The sequence below is a fragment of the Oncorhynchus gorbuscha genome, linkage group LG13, assembly GCF_021184085.1.
Source record: "Oncorhynchus gorbuscha isolate QuinsamMale2020 ecotype Even-year linkage group LG13, OgorEven_v1.0, whole genome shotgun sequence".
Classification (NCBI taxonomy): Eukaryota; Metazoa; Chordata; class Actinopteri; order Salmoniformes; family Salmonidae; genus Oncorhynchus; species Oncorhynchus gorbuscha.
In genome coordinates, this window is record NC_060185.1 from 92,664,148 (window position 1) to 92,680,822 (window position 16,675).

Here is a 16,675-nt window from a genome sequence, read left to right on the forward strand (position 1 = left end):
AACACAACAGTTTAAACAGAAGACTCATCAGGTCTGCATCCCAGCTACCACGTAAACACTGGTGCACTTCACTCTTGTATAATGAAAAGCAATTTTAAAAAATGCAATAAATTACTATTATTATAATTATTCTGCCTAATGTGAGTGATATTTGATATTTCAATATTTTAAAAACACATGAAATATTTTTAAGTGTGCAGATTAGTACAAAAATAATTAAGAACTTCTTACCCTGGTCTTTGGGAGTTGAATATCAATTTATCAAAATAAGTGGTGTGTCTCTCCAGTCAGATGATGATATTGATGTTATGATGAATATGCTATAAGAGATCACAAAAAGATATCTTCTTTTTACCCTGGAAGCATGTCTTTTAATAGTCCAGATACTAGGCTTCATCATCATCATCATCTCATTTCCTTATTTGGGTATGAAACTTTACCTGATATCCAAAAGTAGATCTGTTCACAGTGTAAGATGACCACCAACCACCGTCTCGGTTTACCTACAACTGTTTTCAAAACCCTCTCGTGTGTGTGTGTGTGTGTGTGTGTGTGCGTGCGAGAACCACCTTTACAGAAACCATCTCTCATAGACCATATCTGGTTTACTTTTTTTCCCCCTTTTCTCTCCAACCCCTGAGAAAAGTATGCGATTGTAAACCAGATATGGCCTATGAGAGATGGTTTCTGGGGGTTTATGTTGTGTAGACTGGAGAGAGACACAGACACTTTATTTTCGGCATAAGGGTCGTTCCACAAACAGATGGTTTTGCGTCCCTTTGATATTTTAAGTAGAGGCAGGCAGTTCTCTTTTCTGTAAAGCTGCCTGAGTGAGGGCTGGTAGGGAATGTGGCTGCCTGAGTGAGGGCTGGTAGGGAATGTGGCTGCCTGAGTGAGGGCTGGTAGGGAATGTGGCTGCCTGAGTGAGGGCTGGTAGGGAATGTGGCTGCCTGAGTGAGGGCTGGTAGCGAATGTGGCTGCCTGCTGGCTGGTAGGGAATGTGGCTGCCTGCTGGCTGAGTACAGCTGCCACACGTGATAGAAGCACGAAAGGGAATTGGTTATTATTGGACCGGCACATACAAGAGACTAGAGGCTGTTGCTGAAATCCAACTGACTTTAATAACATATTATACCAGGCGCCAGCAGGTTCTTTAGATCAGTGAGGCTGAAAAAGTTAGTAGTATCATACGAAACGGTACTACGCTATTCTAAAATGTTTGGTATCATGACGTTTTGGTTCCGTGATATTACCATTGTAGTGGTATACCATGCAACACTACTGCAAAGTCAGATGCTGACAGCAACTAGTTCAATGATATTACTGAACAGTCAGATGCTGACTGCCTCTGCTGAACAACCTTGAAATGACCATCGCTGTTCTGAAAAAGGCAACGAGTTTGGCTACATTCTGTTCTGCTGTTCTGAAAAAGGCAACAAGGCTGGCTACATTCTGTTCCACTGTTCTGAAAAAGGCAACAAGGCTGGCTACATTCTGTTCCACTGTTCTGAAAAAGGCAACAAGGCTGGCTACATTCTGTTCTGCTGTTCTGAAAAAGGCAACGAGTTTGGCTACATTCTGTTCCGCTGTTCTGAAAAAGGCAACAAGGCTGGCTACATTCTGTTCTCCTGTTCTGAAAAAGGCAACAAGGCTGGCTACATTCTGTTCCGCTGTTCTGAAAAAGGCAACAAGGCTGGCTACATTCTGTTCTCCTGTTCTGAAAAAGGCAACAAGGCTGGCTACATTCTGTTCCGCTGTTCTGAAAAAGGCAACAAGGCTGGCTACATTCTGTTCCCCTGTTCTGAAAATTCTGTTCCCTGTTCTGAAAAAAAAAATTCTGTTCTCCTGTTCTGAAAAAGTTTGGCTACATTCTGTTCCGCTGTTCTGAAAAAGGCAACAAGGCTGGCTACATTCTGTTCTCCTGTTCTGAAAAAGGCAACAAGGCTGGCTACATTCTGTTCTGCTGTTCTGAAAAAGGCAACAAGGCTGGCTACATTCTGTTCTGCTGTTCTGAAAAAGGCAACAAGGCTGGCTACATTCTGTTCCGCTGTTCTGAAAAAGGCAACAAGGCTGGCTACATTCTGTTCGGCTGTTCTGAAAAAAAAGGCTGGCACACTGTTCTGAAAAAGGCAACAAGGCTGGCTACATTCTGTTCCGCTGTTCTGAAAAAGGCAACGAGGCTGGCTACATTCTGTTCTCCTGTTCTGAAAAAGGCTACATTCTGTTCTCCTGTTCTGAAAAAGGCAACGAGGCAGGCTACATTCTGTTCCCCTAAAAAAAGTGTGACTTCTGATATTTTGTTGTCTCTCTCGGTTTTCACTTCCAATTTCTTTGTCAACATATGTAGGCCTATGTACATACGTACCAATCCATCAGTTCCCTCCCTCAGTTGAGTGATGGACAGTAAGTTATTAGCAGCACAACGTGCTACCATGTGTGATGAAGAACAACTTAGACAAGTAGTAAGTAGTCAAGTGAGTTTTTTTAAATGGCTATTAAACCTAATCAATATTTATTATTTTTAGACAATCAAGTACAGTTCTTTTTCTTTTTGTTCCTTGTCAGAGGAGGAACATAGAAAATTATCTTGCATTGAAGATATATAGCTAGGAGATGATACCCTTCTTAGCTAGGAGACTATATTCATAGTTCCAAACTTTTGACCTCTAACCTGTCGGCGTCATGAAGCAATACAATTTGCTGAATGTTGTCAGTATTTATTTACTTTGTTCCAAGTTATGATGAAATGCAAATAAGAAAATCACTTCTGACATGGAAAATGCACAGTTCTACAGATGATGCAATACAAACACAGAACTGGACCTTATAGACTCAGTTATACAGACAGTTTAGAGGTTGAGCTCTGGGCTCGGCTCAACATATACACAAAAGTATATGAACACCCCTTCAAATTAGTGGATTCGGCCATTTCAGCAACATCATTTGCTGACAGGTGCATAAAAATCGAGCACACCGCCATGCAATCTCAATAGACAAACATTGGCAGTAGAATGGCCTAACTGAAGAGCTCAGTAACGTTCAACGAGGCACTGTCATATGATGCCACCTTCCCAACGTCTAGGAGCAACAATGGCTCAGCCGCGAAGTGGTAGGCCACACAAGTTCACAGAACAGGACCGCCGAGTGCTGAAGTGTGTAGCGTGTATAAAGCATCTGTCCTCAATTGCAACTCCCGAGTTTCAAACTGCCTCTGGAAGTAATGTCAGCACAAGAACTGTTCGTCGGGAGCTTCATGAAATGCATTTCCATGGCCGAGCAGCAGCACATAAGACTATGATCACCATGCGCAATGCCAAGCATCAGCTGGACTGGTATAAAGCTCGCCGCCATTGGACTCTGGAGCAGTAGTAATGTGTTCTCTTGCGTGATGAATCACACTTCACCATCTGGCAGACGACGGACGAATCTGGGTTTGGTGGACGCCAGGAGAACGCTACCTGTACCAATCCATAGTAGTGCCAACTGTAAAGTTTGGTGGAAGAGAACTAATGGTCTGGTGCTGTTTTTCATGGTTTGGGCCCCTTATTTCAAGTGAAGGGAACGCTATAGTATAGAATGACATTCTGGACGATTCTGTGCTTCCAACTTTGTGGCAATAGTTTGGTGAAGGCCCTTTCCCGTTTCAGCATGACGATGCCACCATGCACAAAGCGAGGCCCACACAGAAATGGTTTGTCGAGATCAGTGTGGAAGAACTTGACTGGCCTGCACAGAGCCCTGACTTCAACCCCATCGAACATCTTTGGGATAAAATGGAATGCCATAACGCCCAACATCAGCGCCTTACCTCACTAATGTGCTAGTATCAGCGCCTTACCTCACTAATGTGCTAGTGGTAGAATGGAAGTCCCCACAGCAATGTTCCAACATCTAGTGGAAATCCTTCCCAGAAGAGTAGAGGTTGTTATAGCAGCAAAAAGGGGGGGGGGGACCAACTCCATATTAATGTCCATCATTTTGGAATGAGATGTTCAACGAGCAGGTGTATTTTGGACAGATTTAGACGAGAGTGAAAACTCTTGCTTTGCCTCTTCTCTGATAATAAGCATGCCTACAAGTAACAGACATGTTTCATTAAGAGCTTAAAGGAAACATGCAACAATGACAAGCCTATTGTCTGACAGTTCAAAAGGCATATCCTGTTATCAGTCAGCAAACCAAAAGGCATATCCTGTTATCAGTCAGCAAACCAAAAGGCATATCCTGTTATCAGTCAGCAAACCAAAAGGCATATCCTGTTATCAGTCAGCAAACCAAAAGGCATATCCTGTTATTGAACATGCCACTCTTGTAATAAAGCCGCGAATAAAACTTAATTTTCATACATTTACCAAAATGTAATTCGCGGAAAAAACCCTTCTTAACCTATGCGAGCAGTTGTGATAGAGATGAAAATCTCTGTTTGAATTTTAGAAAGAGGGGGAATATAATAGCAACAGCTAGCAGAGGTTGCTAATATGACTAGGATTGAGCCTTTGGCTTCTGGACAACGAAAGAACAGTACAAACCAGATAAGTAAAAAATAAAAGTAACAAATAATTAAAGAGCTTCAGTAAAATAACAACAGCGAGGCTATATACAGGGGGTACCGGTACAGAGTCAATGTGGAGGCTATATACAGGGGGTACCGGTACAGAGTCAATGTGGAGGCTATATACAGGGGGTACCGGTACAGAGTCAGTGTGGAGGCTATATACAGGGGGTACCGGTACAGAGTCAGTGTGGAGGCTATATACAGGGGGTACCGGTACAGAGTCAATGTGGAGGCTATATACAGGGGGTACCGGTACAGAGTCAATGTGGAGACTATATACAGGGGGTACCGATACAGAGTCAATGTGGAGACTATATACAGGGGGTACCGGTACAGAGTCAATGTGGAGACTATATACAGGGGGTACCGGTACAGAGTCAATGTGGAGACTATATACAGGGGGTACCGATACAGAGTCAATGTGGAGACTATATACAGAGTCAATGTGGAGACTATATACAGGGGGTACCGGTACAGAGTCAATGTGGAGACTATATACAGGGGGTACCGGTACAGAGTCAATGTGGAGGCTATATACAGGGGGTACTGGTACAGAGTCAATGTGGAGACTATATACAGGGGGTACCGGTACAGAGTCAATGTGGAGACTATATACAGGGGGTACCGGTACAGAGTCAATGTGGAGACTATATACAGGGGGTACCGGTACAGAGTCAATGTGGAGACTATATACAGGGGGTACCGGTACAGAGTCAATGTGGAGACTATATACAGGGGTACCGGTACAGAGTCAATGTGGAGACTATATACAGGGGGTACCAGTACAGAGTCAATGTGGAGACTATATACAGGGGTACCGGTACAGAGTCAATGTGGAGACTATATACAGGGGGTACCGGTACAGAGTCAATGTGGAGGCTATATACAGGGGGTACCGGTACAGAGTCAATGTGGAGACTATATACAGGGGGTACTGGTACAGTCAATGTGGAGACTATATACAGGGGGTACCGGTACAGAGTCAATGTGGAGACTATATACAGGGGGTACTGGTACAGAGTCAATGTGGAGACTATATACAGGGGGTACCAGTACAGAGTCAATGTGGAGACTATATACAGGGGGTACCGGTACAGAGTCAATGTGGAGACTATATACAGGGGGTACCGGTACAGAGTCAATGTGGAGGCTATATACAGGGGGTACCGGTACAGAGTCAATGTGGAGACTATATACAGGGGGTACCGGTACAGAGTCAATGTGGAGACTATATACAGGGGGTACCGGTACAGAGTCAATGTGGAGACTATATACAGGGGGTACCGGTACAGAGTCAATGTGGAGACTATATACAGAGTCAATGTGGAGGCTATATACAGGGGGTACCGGTACAGAGTCAATGTGGAGACTATATACAGGGGGTACCGGTACAGAGTCAATGTGGAGACTATATACAGGAGGTACCGGTACAGAGTCAATGTGGAGACTATATACAGGAGGTACCGGTACAGAGTCAATGTGGAGACTATATACAGGGGGTACTGGTACAGTCAATGTGGAGACTATATACAGGAGGTACCGGTACAGAGTCAATGTGGAGACTATATACAGGGGGTACCGGTACAGAGTCAATGTGGAGACTATATACAGGGGGTACCAGTACAGAGTCAATGTGGAGACTATATACAGGGGGTACCGGTACAGAGTCAATGTGGAGACTATATACAGGGGGTACCGGTACAGAGTCAATGTGGAGGCTATATACAGGGGGTACCGGTACAGAGTCAATGTGGAGACTATATACAGGGGGTACTGGTACAGTCAATGTGGAGACTATATACAGGGGGTACTGGTACAGTCAATGTGGAGACTATATACAGGGGGTACCGGTACAGAGTCAATGTGGAGACTATATACAGGGGGTACCGGTACAGTCAATGTGGAGACTATATACAGGGGGTACCGGTACAGTCAATGTGGAGACTATATACAGGGGGTACCGGTACAGAGTCAATGTGGAGACTATATACAGGGGGTACCGGTACAGTCAATGTGGAGACTATATACAGGAGGTACTGGTACAGAGTCAATGTGGAGACTATATACAGGGGTACTGGTACAGTCAATGAGCGGGGGCACCGGTTAGTCGAGGTAATATGTACAGTTGATGTCGGAAGTTTACATACACCTTAGCCAAATACATTTAAACTCAGTTTCATAAATCCTGACATTTAATCCGAGTAAAAAATCCCTGTTTTAGGTCAGTTAGGATCACCACTTTATTTTAAGAATGTGAAATGTCAGAATAATAGTAGAGAGAATGATTTATTTCAGCTTTGATTTATTTCATCACATTCCCAGTGGGTCAGAAGTTTACATACACTCAATTAGTATTTGGTAGCATTGCCTTTACAATGTTTAACTTGGGTCAAACGTATCGGGTAGCCTCCCACAAGCTTCCCACAATAAATTGGGTGAATTTTGGCCAATTCCTCCTGACAGAGCTGGTGTAACCGAGTCAGGTTTGTAGGCCTCCTTGATTGCACACGATTTTTCAGTTCTGCCCATACATTTTCCATAGGATTGAGGTCAGGGCTTTGTGATGGCCACTCCAATACCTTGACTTTGTTGTACTTAAGCCATTTTGCCACAACTTTGGAAGTATACTTGGGGTCATTGTCCATTTGGAAGACCCATTTGCGACCAAGCGTTCATTCACATCCTGACTGATGCCTTGAGATGTTGCTTCAATATATCCACATAATTTTCCATCCTCATTATGCCACCTATATTGTGAAGTGCACCATTCCCTCCTGCAGCACCTCACCCCCACAACATGATGCTGCTACCCCTGTGCTTCACGGTTGGGATGGTGTTCTTCGGCTTGCAAACCTCCCCCTTTTCCCTCCAAACATAACAATGGTCATTATAGCCAAACAGTTATTTTTTTGTTTCATCAGACCAGAGGACATTTCTCAAAAAATTACTATCTTTGTCCCCATGTGCAGTTGCAAACCGTAGTCTGGCTTTTTTAATGACGGTTTTGGAGCAGTGGCTTCTTCCTTGCTGAGAGGCCTTTCGGGTTATGTCGATATCTGACTCGTTTTACTGTGGATATAGATACTTTTGTACCCGTTTCCTCCAGCATCTTCACAAGGTCCTTTGCTGTTGCTCTGGGATTGATTTGCACTATTCACACTCTAAGAGACAACGCGTCTCCTTCCTGAGTGGTATGACGGCTGCATGGTCCCATGGTGTTTATACTTGCGCACTATTGTTTGTACAGATGAACGTGGTACCTTCAGGCGTTTGGAAATTGCTCCCAAGGATGAACCAGACTTGTGGTGGTCTACGATTTTCCCATGATGTCAAGCAAAGAGGCAATGAATTGGAAGGTAGGCCTTGAAATACATCCAGAGGTACACCTCAAATTGACTCAAATTATGTAAATTAGCCTATCAGAAGCTTCTAAAGCCATGACATCATTTTCCAAGCTGTTGAAAGGCACGGTCAAATTAGTGTATGTAAACTTCTGAGCCAATGGAATTGTGATACAGTGAAATAATCTGTCTGTAAATAATTGTTGGAACAATTACTTATGTCATGCACAAAGTAGATGTTCTAACTGACTTGCCAAAACTATAGTTTGTTTTAACAAGAAATTTGTGGAGTGGTTGAATAACGAGTTAATGACTCCAACCTAAGTGCATTTAAACTTCTGACTTCAACTGTAGGTAGAATTAAAGTGACTATGCAAAGATAATAAACAGAGAGTAGCAGTTGCATAAAGAGGGGGGGATGCAAATAGTCTGGGTAGATATTTGATTAGCTGTAATAGGAGTCTTATGACTTGGGGGGGTAGAAGCTGTTAAGAAGTCTTTTTGACCTAGACTTGGCACTCCGGTACTGTTGCTGTGCGGTAGCAGGGAGAACAGTCTATGACTACAAGTTTAACCAACTTGGATCTATTTGCTAGTTAACAAGGCTGAACAGTTGAAGTATGGCCACCATTCTGTCTATCTCTGACTGTTTGAACAGCATACTAGACTGTCCACTTTGTTCAGATGTTGAAATCAAGTGACCTACCACATTTCTCACAATGAGAATGAGTTGCCATATCCTTATAGAAAAAAAAACTGTGCTTTATGCTTTTTGCACATTTATAAAAATAGACTAGACAGCTAGTATAACAGTCTTTGGCTAAAATGCTGCTAGCGGTACGTGTTACCTCAATGCTGTGCTCGACAAACTGAGGATTCATTTCCCAAAATCAATGTTCATGGATACTCCCGTTGTAGCAGTGTTTACTCTGCACGTAATTTGAGGAGTCGAGACATAAAAAGGCTATCAGTAAGAAAGGTCAACTTCTCCTCCATTAACGTAAAATTATTTCTCAAGGGTGGGACTAAAAATTAAATTAAATTAAAAAGAACTCGTGTAAAATGTACACGGGTTCAGAACCTTTTTGAAACATCACAGTTGACAAATATACATCAAAACTGGATGGTCTTCAGAGATAAGATGGGAGGGGTTGAAGGAGGCTGAATGAATAGGCCTAAAAACAAACAAAAGATAACTATTGGAAAATAGACTGTGTCCTTAAAATGTATATAGTATGTATAAGATGGAAGTAAAAGCCTAAAAGTTGTTGTCCATTAGTTTACTCCAATTAAGGGAGGGGTGGTTAGGGGAATATATATATAGATATAATTATTTTTTAAATCCGGGGGATTGGAAATGATGCAGACAATTACATTGATAGAAGTCACAATCTGCAATATTAAAGCTGATCTACCCCCTCAAAAGTTTTTTTTTTAAAGGCTCAATGCAACATAGTCATGAAGAGGCCATGAAAATGCCTCTTCCCCCACAGGAGGCTGAAAAGATTCAGCATGGGCCTATAGATCATTATTAATAAGTTATAAATTAGTTAACCACTCGGACTATCTGTGTTGACCATTTTTGCAATACCTCTTTTGAAATCATCAACATACGCTACTGTTTATTATCTATCCTGTTGCCTAGTCACTTTATCCCTACCTATATGTACATATCTACCTCAATGACCTAGCTGAGATCTGGTGACAGGAACTCACCTCTATTTTAGCACTTACCAGTACATTGTTTGAAAACTGCATGGACATACCATTAGCACTTGCTTTCAATCTGAATATAAACATGCCTGGATTAGCCTAAAATGTTTAAGTAACTGGCCCAGTATTTCGTCAGACGTCATTACTCATTTATCTGGACATAATAAGGACATGCATTGATCAATTAATTAACAGAAGTACCTACGAAAGAGCTTTGGCACAGTAGCTGTCAGTTAGCTACTTTACCCACAACTACCCACTTAATTTACTAGCTGACAACAACAACAAAAAGCTATAGGTATAACGTCAGCTAGGTACGGCACTTTAGACCCACTTACCCCCCAAAAATTACATTCTGCAATTACTGCGTCCAAAATACCACAGTCGACTGCAGTTATTACACTTTTACTGCAGTTTCAAAACATGTTTTTGTTTGTTGCAAGGTCTCAAAGCCATCATTAGAAACCGTTCGGTTTGGAGCTGTATTTGTTAGCCAAGCTAGTCTATATCAACATCGTTGTTTGATCACATATTACAGCTACATCACCTCCAGCTGGTTAACGTTAGTAGACAAAACATCAGTTTGTTTTGCATGCTCCAATCCTGTCTAAGTCATGTTAGCTAGCTAGTTATATACGATTCATTCACGGTAACTCACGTGTAAAGCGGTGATTCCTGCCTCGGTAGTGTTAAATCAAAGGACTTGGCATCTCTTGGCAGAGCAGTATTTTTTCCTACTATGCACGTCGATATTGTACTTGACGTGAGAGGAAAAGGCGATCTCTGTAAAAAAAAATACAAGTGAACTGCTAATGCTAGGTTTTTGAAGACCACTACCGGTACAAAGGTCGTTTGGTCACATGGTTTGGAAAAGGGTGCATGTCAGCTGACCAAATGTTGCATACTTTGATTTTGTAGCTTGCTAGCTGTCTTGTTACGCAAACCATCTATTTCCATCAATACGAGCTAAGTCAATTATCGTTAGTCTGAAATTATGCCGATTGTTTGGTGTGAAACATCACCACAAACATTTAATTGGCCAAAGTTGATTACAAGCGTAAAGCGCTGCGTGTTCGCCCATGGAGAAGACTGGGCTATAGTCTTTATTTGTGTTTGTTTATCTGAACAATTTAAATCTGCGGCAGAATCTATCGATATTGTGACACAATGTGTCACTTTTTCGCGAACTCGGCCATTGTTTCGTATTCGGTTAAATTGTAGCTGATTCCTAAAAATTTAAATAAAGAATTCCAAAACGTTCCAGAATGATAAAACAACTTCCGCATTCCGGTGTGACATATTAAGGGATCTGGATAAGTTACCTGCAACAATGTAGCTATGGGGAAAAAATGACTTCTCCCAAAATAATTTAATTGTAAATTGTTCTGGAAAAAATATATATTACTCAGTACAATTGTGCTCTCATCCCACTAACGTTATACATGTGAATTTTGCCTCAAAAATGCCAAGTCACTTTAACCAATATCTAGCAAAGTGTTGATGGTCCCTAACTTTGATGTCGCTAGCCTGGCAGCAACACACTCACTACCTAGTTAGTGGTACAAGCTTTGAAAGAGGCGAAACTCAATTGATCTTGAACTCAACAGCAACATGACGACCGTAAGATGTGTTATTGTTACATTGTTAAGTAGCTAGCTGGTGCTGAGATTGCGGTGCTTTGATACATATACAGCTTGAAACTAATGCCTGCAAAATCGTGTAAATGTTCCTTACAGGCCAGAACGTTTAATACAATTATATTTACACGTAGTCTACCGCTTGGTTGTGCGGTTTGTCCTTGAGACAAAATATCCACAGGAAACGAACTCGTTGACATGTAGCGAAATGCTTGTGCTTATAGTTCCGACAGTGCAGCAATTTCTAATAAGTAATCTAACAATTACACAACATGTACCCAAAACACACAAATCTAAGTAAGGAATGGGTCTAAGGCACTGCATCTCAGTGCTTGAGGCGTCACTATAGACACACTGGTTCGATTCCAGGCTGTATCACCGCGGACAGCGTCGTCCGGGTTTGGCCGGTGTAGGCCGTAATTGTAAATAAGAATTTGTTCTTAATTGACTTGCCTAGTTAAATAAAGGTTAAAATAAATTAAAATATATGCATATGTGGAGGAGCAATGTCAGAGCAGCATAGACTGAGATACAGTAGAATAGAATACAGTATATTCATATGAAATGAGTAATGCAAGATATGTAAACATTATTAAAGTGACTAGTGTTCCATTTATTAAAGTGGCCAATGATTTCAAGTCTGTGTATGTAGGCTGCAGCCTATCTGTGCTAGTGATGGCTATTTAAAAGTCTGATGGCCTTGAGATAGAAGCTGTTTTTCAGTCTCTCGGTCCCCGCTTTGATGCACCTGTACTGACCTCGCCTTCTGGATGATAGCGGGGTGGACAGGCTGTGGCTCGGGTGGTGGTTGTCCTTGGTGATTATTTTGGCCTTCCTGCGACATCGGGTGCTGTAGGTGTCATGGAGGGCAGGTAATTTGCCCCCTGTGATGCGTTGTTGCGCCTTCTTCACCACACTGTCTGTGTGGGTGGACCATTTCAGTTTGTCAGTGCTGTGTACACCGAGGAACTTAACCTTCTCCACCGCTGTCCCGTCGATGTGGATGGGGGGATGCTCCCTCTGCTGTTTCCTGAAGTCCATGATCGTCTTTGTTTTGTTGAGAGAGTGGTTGTTTTCGCGACACCACACTCCCGTAACCATCACCTCCTCCCTGTAGGCTGTCTCGTCGTTGTTGGTAATCAAGCCTACCACTGTAGTGTCGTCTGCAAACTTGATGATTGAATTGGAGGCGTGCGTGGCCACGCAGTCATGGGTGAACGGGAATACAGAAGGGGACTGAGCATGCACCCTTGTGGGGCCCCAGTGTTGAGGATCATCGAAGTGGAGGTGTTGTTTCCTACCTTCACCACCTGGGGGTGCCCCATCATGAAGTCCAGGGTGGGGTTCAGACCCAGGCGCTCAAGCTTAATGATGAGCTTTGAGGGTATTATGGTGTTGAATGCTGAGCTATAGTCAATGAACAGCATTCTTACATAGGTATTCCTCTTGTCCACATGGGATAGGGCAGTGTGATGGCGATTGCATCGTCTGTGGACCTATTGGGGCAGTAAGCAAATTTAAGTGGGTGGCAGGTAAGATGGAGGTGAATTGGTCCTTGACTCGTCTCTTAAAGCACTTCATGATGACAGAGGTGAGTGCTACAGGGCAATAGTCATTTAGTTCATTTCGTTCAGTTTTGCATTCTTGGGTACAGGAACAATTGTGGCCGTCTTAAAGCATGTATGGATAGCAGACTGGGATAGGGAGAGATTGAATATGTCCGTAAACACACCAACCAGCTGGTCTTGGTCTGTGCATGCTCTGAGGACGTGGCTAGGGATGCCGTCTGGATCAGCAGCCTTGCGAGGGTTAACACATTTAAATGTCTTACTCACATTGGCCACAGAGAAGGAGAGCCCACGGTCCTTGGTAGCGGGCCGGCGTCGGTGGAGCTGTGTTATCCTCAAAGCGGGTGAAGAAGCTGTTTAGCCTGTCCAGGAGCAAGACGTTGGTGTCCGCGACATGGCTAATTTTCCTTTTGTAGTTCGTGATTGTCTGTAGACCCTGCCACATACGTCTCGTGTCTGAGCTGTTTTTCAGCGACAGGGTCTGGGAGATTAGTCAGGATCAAGGGAAAGATGAATGGAGAAAAGTACAGAGAGGTCCTTGATGAAAACCTGCTCCATAGGTCTCAGGATCTCAGACTGGGGCGAAGGTTCACCTTCCAATAGGACAACGACCCTAAGCACACAACCAAGACAACGCATGAGTAGCTTCGGGACCAGTCTCTAAATGACCTTGAGTGGCCCAGCCAGTGCCCGGACTTGAACCTGATCGAACACCTGGACATCGCTGTGCAGCGACGTTCCCCATCCAACCTGACAGAGCTTGAGAAGATCTGCAGAGAAGAATGGGAGAAATTCCCCAAATACAGGTATGCCAAGCTTGTAGCGTCATACCCAAGAAGACTCTAGGCTGTTTATCGCTGCCAAAGGTGCTTCAACAAAGTACTGAGTAAAGGGTCTGAATATTTCAGTTTTTTTATTTGTAATACATTTGCCAAAAAATTATATAAACCTGTTTTTGCTTTGTCATTATGGGTTATTGTGTTTTAGATGGATGAGGGGGAAATAAATATTTAATCAATTTTAGAATAAGTCTGTAACGTAACAAAATATGGCAAAAGTCAAGGGGTCGGAATACTTTCCGAATGCACTGTAGAAACTACAGTCAAAGCATTTATCCCAACACCAATGCAGTATGATCACTGTGATGCTTTTGGTTATGTAGCAAGTGTTTGCAGAAGGGAGAAGACAAGATGTCCAAGTTGTGGGAAAGATCATGTCATGTGTTATAAAAGTGATGAAAATGTGACATGTTGTAACTGTGGAGGGAACCATGAAGCCACGTCTTTGGAATGCCCCACAAGAAGGAAAGACAATGAGGTGCCCAAAGACGGCTGTCCAGAGCATTTCATATGCAACAGATGTTAAAAGGGTTGAGGGTTTGAATGGTGCTCCTGAAGAGTCCATGGTGGTGGACACTTTCACTGCAGAGCCGAATATATTACATTTACATTACATTACATTTAAGTCATTTAGCAGACGCTCTTATCCAGAGCGACTTACAAATTGGTGCATTCACCTTATGACATCCAGTGGAACAGTCACTTTACAATAGTGCATCTAAAACTTAAGGGGGGGGGGGTGAGAGGGATTACTTATCCTATCCTAGGTATTCCTTAAAGAGGTGGGGTTTCAGGTGTCTCCGGAAGGTGGTGATTGACTCCGCTGTCCTGGCGTCCTGAGGGAGTTTGTTCCACCATTGGGGGGCCAGGGCAGCGAACAGTTTTGACTGGGTATTATTTTATGGGTATTATGATATCATCACTGTGGGGCTCTATAGGTTAACAATACTTTCCTGTGGATATTTTGTCTCAAATTTCAAGTAGCTGAAGAACAAATTAAACTGCACAGACAACCGATGTAGAGTAAGTTTAAATGTAATTTTATTCAACATTCTGGCTTGTAAGGAACATTTTACAGGCTGTATATGCCAATTCATTGTGTATTACAGCCTGACTTAATCAAACGAACACATAGCTAGCTAGTTTAGCTAGTCATTGCTTGCTAACTGGTTAGCTGTCCCATACTAGCATGAGAATGACACACAACCCCTGGAATATTAATCATTTTGTGAATTATTCCCACAGAAGCACGAATTCTTTGTGGACATGACATGTGAGGGATGCTCTGGGGCAGTCACCCGAGTCCTCAATAAACTGGGTGAGTAGCTAAATGTCACCCGAGTCCTCAATAAACTGGGTGAGTAGCTAAATGTCACCCAAGTCCTTAATAAACTGGGTGAGTAGCTAAATGTCACCCGAGTCCTCAATAAACTGGGTGAGTAGCTAAATGTCACCCGAGTCCTCAATAAACTGGGTGAGTCGCTAAATGTCTCAGCAAATCCAGCATTCTGGAACATCTGTTATACAACACACACACAGGCTCACACACTTTGTTGAGAATGGTGTGCTTTGGTTTAAATTCAGCAAATATAGATTACTTGTGTCCTATTGACTGGCTTGCTAAAATGTGTTTTATTTTCTCTTTCTGTCTTATTTGTTGGCGTAAGGTGGTGTCCAATTTGAGATTGACCTCCCCAACAAGAAGGTTTTCATTGAGTCTGACAAGGACACGGATGTGCTTCTGGAAACACTTAAGAAGACTGGAAAGGCGGCTAACTACATCGGCCCCAAGTGACGAATCCTCCTCTTTTCTCTATAGAACAGGTGAACTCTCTAAATATATTAAGTGACAATCAATTCAATATCGAACAAACTTCCCATCCATCCCTACAGCTCCTTCCTCTTCTCACCATCGCAACCTGTTTAGCCTTATCGTGTCCTTGTTTCTGTGTGTTAGCTGTTGGTTGGTGCTGATATGAGGGATGATCATGAGAAGAAAGAACCCTGGCTGACATGTCTTCATGGACCACTGGAATGAGCTTGCACTGCCAAGCTGTCCACTTTCAGTAATTTAAGCACTATTATTGATGTGTCCCGAATGCCACTCTAAAGGCCCAGGTCCAAAGTAGGGCACTGTATACAGAATAGAGTACTCTTTTGGGACGAATCCACTGTGAATATCCAGTGTGATTGATGCGCAGGATTAAATATATCATGTTATCTATATGGGTTAACTTTACCGCAGGGAAATGAAAGGATGTAAAGATCGCTGTCTCTGCTTTGTCTTAACGAAAGCACCTGTTGTAATTCACATTGATTTGGGGGGAAAGACAACCATCCTGTATTACGTTTTCCTTTTGCTGTCTGAATATTGTTCATGTTTACTCACATGTCAAATAAAAAAAATGGTGATTCTAGACACCTGTCCTCTTATTTTTTTATTTTCACACATAGTCAAACCTTCTGCGGAAGGCCGTCCTAAAAAGCTGTTTGTTATCCCAAGAAAATACGGCCTAATTTACATAAGAAATAATAAAAACAAAATTGGTCCGCATACAAGTTCTGATGAGTAACATATTATTTTAGTTTGGAGATGTTTGTAAGTCGCTCTGGATAAGAGCGTCTGCTAAATGACTTAAATGTAAATGATGTCTTGCCAGGTTGTATGATGTGACTGCCACTAGGTGGTAGTGTTTATTCTTGGTTTAATTTGACAGGAGGAGCTCGCCCCTTTTTCATCGATTGCGTGGAATTCGACTTCAGTTTCTTGCACAATGTCATGTACCTTCAGCCGTGCAAATGCCAACATCAGCCGTTTTCGTCAAAGATAAATGATTGAGCTGCAGTTAGTAGATTTGTAAATCATATAGCTTTTTCATGCTTATTCTGAAGGGGTAAGAGTGTTATGTAGTTTATTAGAAAAAAGTACATTTTTAAGAAGACATGGTATGAGACACGGTGTATATACTATCTCTGAGACAATTTGCGATTGGGTCTACGGTGCTTTGACAGGCGAACCATC

At 42.6% G+C, this 16,675-nt stretch overlaps 2 protein-coding genes across 4 annotated transcripts in view; one reads left to right on the forward strand and one right to left on the reverse strand.

Annotated features, from left to right (window-relative positions):
* Positions 1 to 10,866, reverse strand: part of LOC123993719 (proton-coupled amino acid transporter 1-like) — a 35,798-nt gene extending 24,932 nt beyond the window's left edge. Inside the window, exons 1-2 of one of the 2 annotated variants that reach the window (XM_046296137.1) lie at positions 10,268 to 10,866; positions 232 to 320 (exon numbers count right to left, since the gene is read on the reverse strand). The gene's annotated coding sequence lies outside the window, so the exon portion shown is untranslated. The remainder of the gene's footprint in view (positions 1 to 231; positions 321 to 10,267) is intronic. The other variant, XM_046296136.1, reaches the window with a different exon arrangement.
* On the forward strand, positions 10,482 to 16,072 carry LOC123993720 (copper transport protein ATOX1-like). Of its 2 annotated transcripts, XM_046296140.1 has the most exons (5): positions 10,482 to 11,229; positions 13,375 to 13,620; positions 14,899 to 14,971; positions 15,321 to 15,477; positions 15,611 to 16,072. In XM_046296140.1, the coding sequence occupies exons 2-4, from the start codon at positions 13,597 to 13,599 to the stop codon at positions 15,446 to 15,448; spliced, it is 225 nt and encodes a 74-aa protein (XP_046152096.1). In that variant the 5' UTR covers positions 10,482 to 11,229; positions 13,375 to 13,596; the 3' UTR covers positions 15,449 to 15,477; positions 15,611 to 16,072. The 2 variants fall into 2 exon arrangements, with proteins under 2 accessions (XP_046152096.1, XP_046152097.1); XM_046296141.1 differs by lacking the exon at positions 13,375 to 13,620 and having other exon boundaries at positions 10,489 to 11,229.
* The last annotated feature ends 603 nt before the right edge of the window (positions 16,073 to 16,675 follow it).